Below are 14,423 nucleotides of genomic sequence, written 5' to 3' on the forward strand. Positions count from 1 at the left end.
GTTTCTCGGGTCAGTTTATTACTCAGTCATTGAAGCATGAGACTTCCTGCCCCTTCTGTCCCACAGGCAAGCATAAGGCAACGGTGAGGCAAATACATTTGAATAACTTCTTCCCAGCATAAAAATCTCTTGGTGAAATGACAGATGGAAATAAGAGCTGACATTTATACTATTCCAAAATGGACAGACCTCTGCCCACAGAACTTTAAAATACTGTGCTATTTCTCCCATGGATGTACCACGATATTTGGAATCTCAAGCTGCATATATGTAGTGATTTTATTTTAAGTGTAAAGAATTTGACTTATGTTATCTTATTTGATTCTCACCCTAGTCCTATGAGGTGGGTGATCTATAGGTATATTCTAGAGCCAGATGTAATGGAGAGCTCATAAGAGCTGATTGTAATATTTTCAATGTGAGAATCTCTCCCTCGGAAATCATAAAATACTATGAATAAGGGCTTGCTTGACATGTTGTAATACGTGATTGTCTTGTCTAAAAAAAGTGATAGAGAAGGTAGCAATAAAGCAGATTGAACTTAAAAGTATATGGTGTACACTTTTCTTTCTAAAGAGCTGGTTGTTAAACATTTAATAGCACACCATTTCAATTAGTTTCCCCATTTTACAGGTGAAGAAACTGAGGAACTAGGACATTTTAAATGTCAAAGACTGTTCACCCTCTACACAAAAGCAGGAAGGTGACATAGTGGCTAGAGTGATAGACTTGGTTTCAGGGAAACTCCCAGAAGTTCAAATCCCATTATAGACACTTACTACCTATGTGACCATACACAAGTTACTTTAACCTCTGCCTGCCTCAGTTTTCTCATATGTAGATGGGAAATAACAAAATACCTATATCTTATGGTTGTTGTAAGAAAATGAATATATGTATATGATTTTTTTATATCCCCTTCCCAAATTATAAACACCTAGGAAATTTTAATGAAATGTATAAAGAAATCTAGGTAATAGTGACAGGGATTGGGCCTGCAACTTCATTAATATAAGGAACTCTCATACAAGGGAACTTCTTCTACCAAGCCACAATCTGCTAATTACAAGATTGGAGAGCTGCATAATTCAATAACGTGTTAAATGAATAAGATGAAACAGCTAGTATATTTAAGAGATAAAGCTTGAATTCACTGCTTCTCACGTCCAAGGCAGCACTCTGTCCACTTTGTCATGGAGCTTCTTATGAAAAGAATTGCCAGAAGAAATAGCAGCAGCAGCAGCATTTGTCATCATAACTGTCATCACCATCAACACCACCAACAATGAACTTTCTTGAGGTTGTTATGTGCCTTTGTATTGTGTTATGTGCCAGGGAGTAGGGCAGGTTTCTCATTGTTGCCTATATTGGAATTATAAGGACAAGATGGAAATCACAATGTAATGAAAGTTATGCTTACTCTGGATTCAGGGGATTTGGATAAGAAAATTGCCTTGGGGACTTACTACTGCTACATGTTTCATAACCATAGGGAAGGGACTTTCAGAATTTGAACCATAGTTTTCTGATTCGTTAAATGGAAAGATAAGACTCGGGTATTGTTTATTTATTTAAATTTCTTTTCAATACACAATTTCTATGATCCAATGCATCTATGTAATACATCCTGCCATTTTCATGAAGTGTTTTCTCTGGAACATCTTATTCATAGCCTCAATAACATCCTTGTTTCTGAGGCTGTAGATCAAGGGATTTAGCATGGGACTCACAAAAGTGTAAAAGACAGCAATTGTTTTGGATTCCTCCACAGATTTCTCAGAAGGGGGTCTTAAGTACATGCAGAAGAGGGTCCCATAAAACAGAGTGACTGCTATTAGATGAGATGCACAAGTAGAGAAGGCCTTATGTCTGCCTTCAGCAGATCGGATTCTCAAAATGGCAGCAAAGATGAAAACATAAGAACAGAGAATTGTAAAGAGAGAGCTTGAGAGAGTAAAGCCAGCCACTATGAACATGGCCAATTTTTTGACATAGACTTCAGAGCAGGCCAGTAACAGGAGAGGAGGGTCAGCACAATAAAAGTGGTTAATTTCATTGGGTCCACAGAAGGATAAGTGGAAGGTCAGTAAGGACTGGGAAAGGCCATTCAGGAAGCCGTAGACATAGGGAACAATGACCAGGCAGAGGCAGACATTCTGGTTCATTTTGGTGCTGTAATGCAGAGGGCTGCTGATGGCCACATAGCGATCAATAGCCATTGAGGCAAGGATGTAAAACTCAGTGATCACGAGGGCAATAAAGGAAAGACACTGGGTGAAACATCCTGCATAGGAGATGGCCTTCCTGTCTGAGAGGAAATGGACTAGCATCTGAGGAGTGATGTTGGAGGAGTAGCATAAATCGACAAAGGAGAGATGACTGAGGAAAAAGTACATGGGAGTGTGGAGTCGGGGACTGTTATGGATCAGCATGATCATGCCCAGATTGCCCACCAGAGTGATGATGTAGATCACTAGGAAGACCATGAAAAGGATCTTCTGCAGTTCTGGATCCTCAGTTAGTCCCAGGAGAATGAATTCAGTTACCTCAGTGTGGTTTATAGGAGGCATTTTCTCATGTCCTGTCAAGTGAGTGGTGTACCCATTAGCAAGCATATGAGAAAGGATTTAATTAATGTTTATATCATTCTGGGATCCTTCACCCATCACCATCAACTTTTTGGATAGCTGTTTAGCTTCCTTCTTTTTCTTTTGGTCGATCTCTGTCTCTTGGTTTTTTTCTTTTTTCTCCCTCCCTCTTTTCCTTCTTTTTTTGTTCTTCCTTCTTTCCCTACCTTTTTCTTCTTTGTGTAAATTTTCTAAAGGGATGAAAATAGGTATTATATTTTAAATTAAATTTTGCCTTTGTTTTTTAGTTAAATATCATTCATTGCCACAAGATTTTGAGTTGCATATTTTCTCCCTGTCTTTCCCCTACCCACCACCCCAAAACATCAGTCCCACCGTATACCCCCTATCCCAGTCTGCTCTCTCTCCTATATCCTGCCCCATCCTCCCTCTGACTTTCCAGTAGGGCAAGGTGGATCTCTAGGTATTATATTTTAAATGAAAGTGCATAGTATGGGCTTGTCAAAACACTACTCTGTATCAGTACTGTCTGGACTGAACTCCAATTATTTTTTTTAATGCAGAATAAAGAAGTCATCCCCATTCCTTCTGTACCATTAATTGACTCTGTTGTTTCATACCATCTTTGAAATGATGCTGATGGTCCAGATGACTTAAAAACTCACTTCTAGCTTTAAAATCCTATGTTCAAATGTCCCTTATAGCTCTGACATATTATAATTATTTTTTTTCTTTTTTTTTCCTAACTGTGATATTATCTTAAGGGTTTTTCCAACTCTATCATTCTTTGTTTCTCTAGTTGTGTTACTTTGAGTTAAATTAGTCCATTTATTAAAACCAGGTTACATGGAGGCTTTGGCAAATATGGAATCTGCAGCTGGACAGAGTTCTGAGATTAGACTAGGATATTCTCATTTAATTATAGTTTAGAGCTATAGTGGAGAATATGGTTAAACACAATCTCAAGGCTATGAAAAGATAAGATTCCATGAAGATGAAGTTTATAAAATGTAAATGAAATTGTGACCCTAAGTGCAAAGATGGGTCCACTAGTGATTCTTACTCACTAGTGAAGTTCTTGAAACATAGTAGGTATTTAATAAATGTATTTCTTTTATATTTCTCATATATTTCTAAGCATCCATACTTTTTCCTCAGTGTAATGCAATGGGTTTGTAAACTCGAAGTGAGTATTTTGGTCTTAGAATCTTAACAAGTAGATAATTTCCTACCTTTGACAGTAGTATAGTTTCTGCACACTCAGTTTCCCAGGTTTTATTTTCAGACCAAGGGGAGAGGCTCGAGGATCATGTGTCAAATGTTCTAAAAAGTTTAACTGCATTGGGTTGGAATATGTAAAACATGCTAAGATCCCTTTCAGAACTAAGGTTCTAGGATGCTATGATAAAGAAGAAGAGAATTTTATATCATTATGTCTTTCTTGTGTGAGTTCCCTGAAGGATGTATGCTCCAATTGCATCCCTTGGGAATTAAACCCTTAAATCATGTAACATCTCAAGGGCATCTAGAATTTTTTTTTTTTATGAGAACTGAATTCTCCCTAATCCTCACCCCTCCTTCCAGCCTTGACCTTTCTTTGTAATCTCAGTGTCTGACATGGTGCCAGTTACATAGCAAGCAATAAATTATTGATGCACTGAGGTAGCTGAAACTAGTCTTGCAGAAGAGAAATTGAAATGTATTTTATTTTACATGCAAATTATATTATCAATTTCCATTCTTTTTATATAACATCTCTTCCCTCTCCAAAACACAAATATTTTATTTTGTAAATTTTGTAATTTTTTTCAAATAATTTAATTTTTGAACAATGTCAACCAGTAATTTTAATTGTAAATTAACAATAAAATGTTGATTTAAGCTAACTTTTAAAAATACTTTAAATTTAATTAAATGTATTTTCTTTCATCCAACAAACATAAAAGTGAAATTAAAAATAAAAGCAATTCAGCAAAACTAACCAAAGAATCTGCTGAGTCTAACCATATACATGAAGTTCCCTCCTTAATATTCTTCAATTATACAATGAAGGGATAGTGATTCATTTACTCAGTTCTCCAGGACCAAGTTTGGTTTTCATAATGAACCACCATTCACTTCATTTCTGTTGTTATGAATGTCCTTTGCTGGTCATGACACTCCAGCTGCCCTCAGCAATCCAGACAAGGAGACCCCCTTTGTTCTTTTTTATTTTTTTAACCCTTCATGATCTAACTCAACATAAATCTCTGTGAGGGATGCAAGTATAGCAGAAGATACTTTTGGCAGTCAATATAGCCCAGGTTGGCTTTGTTTACAGGAAGGTCTCAGAGTGGAGACTTAGCTCAACCTAAATGAGAGTAAATGCCTCCAAGAGTAGGAATGCAAGCATATTACTAGAATTCTGACTCTACTAGTACTGTTCAGAGGGAGTGGCAGGTAATAGGTGATATTGCTTTTTATTTTAAGACTTTTTTTCTGTCAAAAGTTAGCCTGGGGCCATGGGTAAGGACTGAGAGTTCTTCAGAGTTTGTTTTTTTCCTAAGCCCTTCCACCACCTTACTGACAACTTGTGATTAAAAAACAAACCAAAAACAGTCTTGTATCTTGCCAATATTCTGTTTATTTTCAATTCTTAGTCTTCCTTGGTGATTTGGGCTTGAGGAAGGAATATGCAAATGTTTCTGCACTGGCTTCCGTTGTTTAGCTGGAATGTAGAGGAGGAGAAATCACCTCCCTCCTCTCCAACTGCTCTCTCCTCTTTTTCAGAGATCCTTAAAATTCCAGTTATAGGAAGAAATTCATTCCTTTCTCTTTTTTTTTTTTAGCTTTTCACTTTTTTTTTTTTTTTTTGTTTTTTTTTTTTTTTTTTTGCCTTTTGGAGGGCAATTAGGGTTAAGTAACTTGCCCAAGGTTACACGGCTAGTTTTTGTGTGTGTGGGTGGGTGTTAAGTGTCTGAGGCCAGAACCGAACTCTGGTCCTCCTGACTCCTGGGCCAGTGCTTTACTCACTACGCCACCTAGCCGCCCCTGAAATTCATGCCTTTCAGTCCTGATCTCATGTGGTTTCCTCTCTTCCTAAAATATAAAGAAATTTCCAGAATCTTCAATGACTTAGACCCCTTTTCCAGGTAGCCAGATCAAAACTTGCTGGAAGATTGACTATAATAGCTTTGCACATTCAAAACTAGAAGGACATTAGAAACTGACACTGCTTCTATCATTTTACGCATATGGAAACCAAAGCCCAGTTAAATTAAGTGACTTCCTTAAAGTCAAACTAGTAGTAAATATCAGACTTGGATTTGAGCCTAGCTTCTTTCAAGAACCCAGATTTGTTTTCATTGTATTATGTAAATCCAAAGGACTACTGGTTAATGACAGACCCATCCTATTTGAGATATCCTTCATATATCATCACAGAGGAAAGTGATAGGAAAAAAAAAAAAAAAACTAAAGGGTAAATTGCCTGAGAAGAGGTACTCTTTCATTTTCATCTCATTTATAGTGTTTAACAAAGAATATTCACATATTTGGCAATCAATGAATACTTAGCAAATAATTATATTCATTTGTTCATTCTTATTTAAAAATCCTTTGATGACTTAAGTGAAGGTGGATTGTGACATACAAATGCAATGTAAAAAAAAAACATTTCACGAGAATCACTTGTTTTTAAAACTGTTAACGCTGAATACAGGATAGTCATGTAGACTCTGGAAATATTCTCACAATCACCATTAATGGGCAAATTGGCTCTCTAGAATGTAGCGACCTATCCCTTCATAGTCATAGTTCAGGATATACCTGAAGGATATTAAATAAGGTGGTGTTTCTAGTAGTACAATTCATGATCCCAGATCAGTTTCCCTCTGTGATTATCATTTGATGTCATATGGCCACCAACCTCAATAAGCTTTTGAAATAATTATTTATTAGTTGATACATAAAATCTCACCCAAAAGTTTATGACAGTCTCCCATGAATCCAAATAGAGTCAACAGGAAAATGGGCCCAGCACTAGAAACTACATGTAGAAAAAGAGTAGCTTACAGCATTCAGAAATCCTATTGCTGCAGTCTTCTGGACCGGTATAGCTTCTGGTATGGTAAAGCTTTTCTTTGTAGAAACTTGAAACTTCATTTAGTCTTGGTCTCCAGCCTATTCTTGACTTCCAGAGCAGATGATGCTGCCAGTTGCTGTTGTCCTAGGGATGGTGTTAAGATGCCAGTCAAGGGGAAGGGAGGTGGAGAGGGAAGATATCAAGGACAAGATCAAATTTCTCCCTCTACCTACCCTATTTCCCTACCACAAGCAATTCCTTCTCAGCAATGCCTCTTTTTCCTCTCTGTTATCAGACACCTGAGTCTCTGATTCTAAATCGCTGGAGGATTTTATTTAGTCACCAAAGGGAGGAACCAAGTCCCTCAGCTAATCCAAACAGATTCTCTGTCCAACCTAGGGAAGTGTGTAGGCCTTATTCCTAAGTAGCAAACAATAGAAATATGTCCTTTCTTGATAAATGTATTTGAAAATAGCATCTTATCATTTATTTTTAAGTGTAGCAGGTAATTTTCTTTGTTGACCTCTCCACCCAAGCAGGAAAACAAGTAGGCAAGCCAGTGATTGAGATAAACACTATAAAATCATTTCATTTCTATAAAAGAATTAAAGTGGCCCACCAAGGTCCTATTCTTATGCCTCCTTGTGCCATGGAATTGATCTTCTGTCCTCAAAGATTTTGTCTCCAGAATGAATTTTCCTGTCCCCTTCCAAGCAGGAAAGACTTCAAGTATTGTACTAGTGATTAATGGAGATCTATTGTCCAAGATTGAATAACTTCAAGCAGTTAAGTGGTTATAGTGTGGGACTTAGAGTTAGGAAGAACTAAATTAAAATCCTGCCTCAAACACTTACTAGCTATGCATGTTACTTAATTTCTCTTGGCCTTCATTTCCTCCTCTCTAAAAAAAGGGTATTAATATTACCTACCTTTAGCATTCTTGTGAATTTCTCATGAGATAATATTTAAATGCTAGCCATTATTTTCAGAGATAATTTTCTGTCTACAGGATATGAAGTTTCTAGCTAGAGAAACTCGTGAAGATTCTTTATTTACTTTGAAACATAGTTTTATCTGTTTTGTTGACAGGAGTGTGCATACTGACATATTCATTGATCCAAGAAGTATTGAAGGAAGTCACACAATGAAATGTATAAAATTATAATTTACAAAAGATAGAAGCAAAATCTGAATTGTAACAATGATTTTCTGAAAACTCATTGAGAAAATATGACTGACCCAATGTTACCCAAGTGAAAATTGATTAGAAATCAGGTTTCCCATATTTTCAGTCCCAAATTTTTCTCACTGTATCATGAATGCCTTTGAAACATTGGTATAATAGATTACTAGAAACTAAAATATTATGGCCAGTAGAATGATAGGAGATTTCTAATCCAACCATTTCTTCCATTGAGTCCCATTAAACCCAACGTCATTGTTCTGCCATGCATGTTCTGTGCATCATTTCAGAGCTCACATTCTTTCCTTTTTGATCTAAAATCTCCTCCAATTCAAGTAACCTTTACTCCAGTTTCAACAGTCCCTTTGAGATCTGGAATTATATGTTCTACCTTCTCAATTGCTTTCTAGCTCTATCATTAACCAAAAAACCTACCATTTTTATAATGTTTTAAAGTTTGCAGACACTTTATATGTTATTCCACTTGATTCTCATAAGCACTCTGTGAGGTGGCTGTTATTGTTATTTCCATTTTACAGATAAGGAAATCGAGTCTGGCAGAGGATGGGCAACATGCCTGTATCACACAGTTAATTAGAATCTAAGTCAAGATCTGAATTTGGATCCTTCTGACTCCAGGGACAACACTCAATCCACTATGAAACCAAACCACCCCTATCATTCTATGCTCCCAGGTTTAATTTCCATTCTAGTTTTGATATTCTATGTTATATGCCCACTCTGATCTCTGGCATGTGACATTCTAGTTCTTGGTCCTACTCTCATCCTTTCCAACTCTAAAATGAAATTTTTCTAAAACCACACTAAAAAGTGGATGAAGATATTTGTCCAATGACCTTCCTAAAAGCAGCTTTCACCTCTTTGTTCCTCACACTATAGATCAGGGGGTTCAGCATGGGGATCACCACTGTGTAGAACACAGACACCACTTTATCTTGGTCCATTGAATAGCTGGAGCTTGGGCGCAGGTACATGAAGAGAATAGTCCCGAAGAAGATGGTGACAGCCATCAGATGGGAGGCACAAGTGGAGAAAGCTTTGTATCTTCCCTCAGCTGAACGTATCCTCAGAATGGCAACAATGACATATAGATAAGAGACAAGGATAGTCAAGAGGCAACTCAATTCATTAAAACTGGCGAAAGCAAAAATGACTAACTCATTCACATGGGTATCTGAGCATGAGAGTTTCAAGAGAGGTGGAGTATCACAAAAGAAATGGTTGATGACATTAGAGCGACAGAAGGACAGCTTAAAAGTTAAAGTTGTGTGTATTGCTGCATTGGCAAAACCTGCCAGGTAGGTGCCTGACACCAGTATGATGTTGAACCTCTGGGACATGGTGGTGGTATATAGCAGTGGGATGCAGATTGCCACATAGCGATCATATGCCATCACAGCTAGTAGAAAACCCTCAATGCCAGCAAAGGAACCAAAGAAGAAAAATTGAGTGGCACAACCACTCCATGAAATGACTGGCTTCTCCACCCAGAAGTTGATGAGCATGTTGGGTGTGATTACAGAGGAGTAACAGAAGTCAACAAAGGACAAGTTGCCCAGAAAAAAGTACATTGGGGTGTGTAATTGTGAATCGAGTCCAATCAACAGGATCATCCCTAGGTTGCCCATTACACTGATCACATAGACCAAGAAGAAAACCCCAAAGAGAATGGGTTGCAGCTCTGACTTATCAGTGAATCCCAGGAGAATGAAGTGGGTAACTGTGCTGTGATTACTCCAAACCATTCCCTCAGAAGAAGGATGTCTCCTGATGGATAAAGAAAGAAATGAGGCACAGAAATAACTCAATTAGAGAAGGAGAAATGGGGAGAGGGTAGCCAGAATGGAGAATTACAAAGAATATTGAACTGTGAGTTTGAGGACCTGAGTTTGAATCCTGGTTCTATCATTTTTCTACTGGTATGATGTTAGGACAAATTCCTTCAGCTTTGGGGGCATCGGTCTCTGTCTCTGTAAGACATAGGGGCTTTGCCTAGATAACTCAGATGTCTCTTCTCAGTCTAAAGCCTGCAATGATATGTTAACAAGTCTATCCTTTCTCATCCATGCAGGACAGAACATCCAAGTCATCTCAGAAAAGTAAAAATGGCCTTCATTTATTCTAGTCTCAAAAAAGGAAAGAGAAGTTTCTAGTTAATTTCCATTGTTCACACACACATACACACATAAATGCCAACATTTTATGGGATGTTTTCCTGTGTATTTTTAAAGATGTAACCTAAATCCATTGCTCTTAAGGCAGTTTCAGGTGAGAATGAGTGGAATTAAAATTGGTTTGATCAGACTAAGCTAGATTTTAGTCAAATTGGCTTTCACGACAGTGGCCAGTCTGGTGACAAGTAGTATCTCTCATGACTTCTCCTTATTGAACAAGATACAATCAGTCATGTTCCTTAACATCACCAGGGTAGATACAACTTCTTTCAGTGTTTTTATAATTTTCATCATCTTCTCTCATTTATATTTTTTTCATATACCTTCTACACACACATCATGCTCTAACAAGATAAAAATGGAGAAGTAAAAAAAAAAAGACAAAACAAAACCCAAAACACCTTTCACTTTAAAAGCTATTTGATCCACATATCACCAATTAACCATTTAAATTTATTTTCTCTGGCTCATTGCTTTCACTGACTATTTTTGGCATGGTGGTATATACTGAGGGCAGAGAATTGGTCTTTGAGGCACCACACCTGGATTCAAGGCCTTATTCACAGCTATAAGTGCAGTCTAACTTGAAGGATAACACACTAGATTTAGTATAAAGAAAACTTGTTTCTACATCAATCAGCTAAGTGCCAAGTACTGTGCTGTGAGCTGAGTATATGAGGACAAATGTGAGATAGGTCATGCTCTCAGGGGATGTATATTATAGGTAAAGAGATGTTAAATTATTTGCCCATAATATCACTCTTAGTAAATTTCACAAGTAGGAATTAGAATACATGTATGTATATTATTATATGATATATAGGAGAAAGGGGGCAAAGAGAGAGTGCAACAAAGAGAAGAGAGAGAAGGAAGCAAGAAAGGAGAAGTAGAGAAAGAAGGGAGAAAGAGGTCCTCTCCTCCCCCCTCTCCAGGAGTTGTACTATGTCTCCAGCGCGCACCAAGAACTGAAGGAATATGGTTGGAGATCGTGTCACCAGGCTGTCGGTCCACGACATGTGTTTCCCTACCTCTCTTGGAGGCCACGGGTCCGATGCCATGCACACTGACCCATATTATTCTGCAGCCTATGTCATAATAGAGACTGATACAAAGGATGGACTGAAGGGATACGGAATCACCTTTACTTTGGGCAAAGGGACCAAAGTTGTCTGTGCCGTAAATGCACTTTCCCATCATGTGCTTAATAAAGACCTGGGAGATATTGTCAGAAACTTCAGAGGATTCTACAGGCAGCTCACTAGTGATGGACAGCTCAGATGGATTGGTCCAGAGAAAGGTGTTGTGCGTTTGGCTACAGCAGCTGTTTTGAGTGCCTCGTGGGACTTGTGGGCCAAGCAGGAAGGAAGGCCCCTTTGGAAATTACTTGTTGACGTGGACCCGAAGCAGCTGTTATCTTGCATAGATTTCAGGTACATCACAGATGCCTTAACTGAAGAGGAAGCCTATGAAATACTGCAGAAATGAAGCACTGGTAAAAAGGAAAGAGAAAAACAGATATTGGAGTGTGGCTACCCTGCATGTACAACCTCCTGTGCCTCACTGGATTACTCTGACCAGCAGTTGAAGCAGTTATGCAGTGAAGCGCTGAAGGAGGGTTGGACAAGGTTTAAAGTAAAAGTTGGTGCTGATCTTAAAGATGACATTTGTAGATGCAAACTTATAAGACATGATTGGGCCTGAAAAGATTTTGATGGTGGATGCCAACCAGCAATGGAATGTGCCAGAAGCAGTGGAGTGTATGTTGAAGTTGGCAGAATTTAAGCCATTGTGGATTGAGGAGCCAACCTCCCCTGATGATATTCTTGGACATGCCACCATCTCTAAGGCCTTAGCCCCATTAGGAATTGGTGTTGCAACAGGAGAATAGTGCCACAATAGAGTGATATTTAAACAGCTCCTGCAGGCTGGTGCCCTACAGTTTCTCCAGATTGACAGCTGCAGACTGGGAAGTGTCAATGAAAATGTCTCTGTGTTACTGATGGCCAAAAAATTTCAAATTCTTGTTTGTCCCCATGCTGGAGGAATTGGCCTTTGTGAGTTGGTATAGCATTTAATAATATTGGACTATATTTCAGTATCTGGGAGCCTTGAAAACAGGATGTGTGAATATGTAGCTCATCTGCATGAACACTTCAAGTATCTTGTAGTAATCAAAAAAGCCTCTTACGTGCCTCCTAAGGATGCTGGCTATTCCACGGAAATGAAGGAAGAGTCTGTAAAGAAGCATCAGTTTCCAGAGGGTGAAGTTTGGCAGAAACTCATGGCTGATCAGTAAAATTAAGTCCTTAGCCTTAGTATGGTTTTTTCCCCTTGTATGAATGAATTTTTAATGAGGGACAGGGGAGGGAAGCTTGTCTGATTTGACATATCAAAGTAACAGTATTATCCAAATCACCATCAAGACCACTATTCAGATAAATATCTCAGGTATCATCCTCAATGATCTGAGCCATATTCTGTAGTTATTTTCTAATTTTTTTGAGGGGGGAAGGCAAGGCAACTGGAGTTAAGTGACTTGCCCAAGGTCACATAGCTAGTAATTTGGTCAAGTGTCTGAGACTAGATTTGAACTTGAGTCCTCCTGACTCCACAGCCAGTGTGCTATTCACTGAACCACCTAGCTGCCCCAGATTATTTTCTTAAAGAAAAAGTAGACTATCATGTATGCTAATGCTTTCATGTAGTATTGCACTCACAGGTTAAAACTGTGTTTTAAGAAATTTTATGTCATAATGTTTATTATTCTTTGCTATTCCTACAAATGTAACAACAAAAAAAACAAGCCCTGAAATCCCTGGTGATATGGAACAAGGGCGAGATGAGAACACAGAGATATCAAAAGGAGTTTTGGGGCAGCTCCCCCTGATCTCTGTTTATTGGAAAATCTGTTTTTAAGATGTTTACTAGGAAAAGCAAGTGAGGGAAAACTGATCCCTTTTCATTCTTTTAACATGTATCTCTCAAGAACTATGTGCCATGGGACTTAAAAAAAGTCACAATATCTCCATAAGTAACAATTTGAATGGGTAAATCAGCCAGGTCTAGATGGATTCATCACAATTCACTAATTAAACCATAACAAAAGAGCTTGAGAAATAATTGGGAATTTCCACAGTTGTGCTCCATATTGGAGTATTGATCACTTGAATTTTATGCTAAGAAAAACTCCCACTTGTTTTAAAACTTCTTGTGTGAATAAAAGGCCAAGTGTATCTTAAAAAAAAAGAAGGGAGAAAGAGGAGAAAGAGAGAGAGAGAGAGACAGAGAGAGAGAGAGAGAGACAGAGAGAGAGAGAGAGAGAGAGAGAGAGAGAGAGAGAGAGAGAGAGAAGGAGAGAGAGAGAGAGGGAGATTCAAAGTAAATACAAAGTGAGTTTGGAGGAAGACCTTAATAGGCAGGGAATGCGGTGTGTGTGTGTGTATGTGTGTGTGTGTGTGTGTGTGTGTGTGTACAATTTAGGCAAGATGTCATGTAGAAGGTGGCATTAGAATTGGACCTTGAGAGAAACTAGAAATTTCAAGAGATGGAGATGAAGAAATGTATTCAATTCATGAGGAAAAAGGAAGAGTTAGCTAGTGCAAAGGTGTGGAGATGCTAGAAGGAGCATTGTATAAACGAACAGCAAGGTCATGTTGGCTGAACTGAAGAGCACATGGGGAAGGGGTTAATGTGCAATATGGCTGGAAAGGGAGATTGGAACCAGGTTGTGAAGCACTTTAAATGACAAACATCTTTCAATAACAGGGAGTGGCTGAAGATTGTTGAGTAGAGGAGTGACTTATAAAATTGTTTTGTAGCGAAATTAGTTTGGCATCTCTGCAAAAGATGAATTGAAAAGAGGTGAGATTTGCAGCATGGAGAAAAACTACAAGAAAATTATAATAGTCCCAGTGAAAATTTCTGAAGGCCAGAACTAAGGTAGTGATTTTTTAATAGAGACAAGGGAGTATCTAGGAAAGATATTTTAGAGGTAGAATTACAAGGATTCGATAAGTGAGTAGCTGTGTAGAGTGAAGGAGAATGAGGAGTCAAGAGTCCAGGAGAAGAGAGTGACCAGCAGTGTACCCTGCTATAAAGAGATTGAAATGGATAAGGGTTATAAAACACCATCAGATTTGGCTTTAGAAAGAGACATTTCAGTTGAATGAAAAAGCCAAAAATCAGATTGTTTAAAAGAAAGTGGGAGGTGGGAAAGTGGATGCACCAAGTGTAGACAGCTTCTTTAAGGTGCTGAGCTGAAAAAAAAAAAGAGGAGACATAGAGATTTTAGCTGTTGGGATGATAGGTTCTAGTGAGGATTTTTTGTTTTGTTTGAATGATCAAGAAGTGTGTGTGTGTGTGTGTGTGTGTGTGTGTGTGTGTGTGTGTGTGTG

General features: G+C 38.2%; 2 protein-coding genes and 1 pseudogene across 2 annotated transcripts; 1 reads left to right on the plus strand and 2 right to left on the minus strand.

Annotated features, from left to right (window-relative positions):
* Positions 1–1,613: 1,613 nt before the first annotated feature.
* On the minus strand, positions 1,614–2,570 carry LOC138163924 (olfactory receptor 5M10-like). Its single transcript, XM_069091655.1, has one exon. The coding sequence runs from the start codon at positions 2,568–2,570 to the stop codon at positions 1,614–1,616; it is 957 nt and encodes a 318-aa protein (XP_068947756.1).
* Positions 2,571–8,658: 6,088 nt separating this feature from the next.
* On the minus strand, positions 8,659–9,600 carry LOC138163625 (olfactory receptor 5AP2-like). The gene has a single exon (XM_069091063.1). It carries the CDS (start codon positions 9,598–9,600, stop codon positions 8,659–8,661), a length of 942 nt encoding a protein of 313 aa, XP_068947164.1.
* Positions 9,601–11,004: 1,404 nt separating this feature from the next.
* On the plus strand, positions 11,005–12,375 carry LOC138163623 (mitochondrial enolase superfamily member 1 pseudogene; annotated as a pseudogene).
* Positions 12,376–14,423: the final 2,048 nt, after the last annotated feature.

Source organism: Petaurus breviceps, unplaced genomic scaffold, assembly GCF_028583685.1.
Source record: "Petaurus breviceps papuanus isolate PSGF00001 unplaced genomic scaffold, PetGlider_PUasm1.0 188, whole genome shotgun sequence".
In the NCBI taxonomy this organism is placed as follows: domain Eukaryota; kingdom Metazoa; phylum Chordata; class Mammalia; order Diprotodontia; family Petauridae; genus Petaurus; species Petaurus breviceps.

Excerpts from the sequence above, each read along its gene's own strand:
- LOC138163924 (XM_069091655.1), bottom strand. The coding sequence starts at position 2,570 with ATGCCTCCTATAAACCACACTGAGGTAACTGAATTCATTCTCCTGGGA.
- LOC138163625 (XM_069091063.1), bottom strand. The coding sequence starts at position 9,600 with ATGGTTTGGAGTAATCACAGCACAGTTACCCACTTCATTCTCCTGGGA.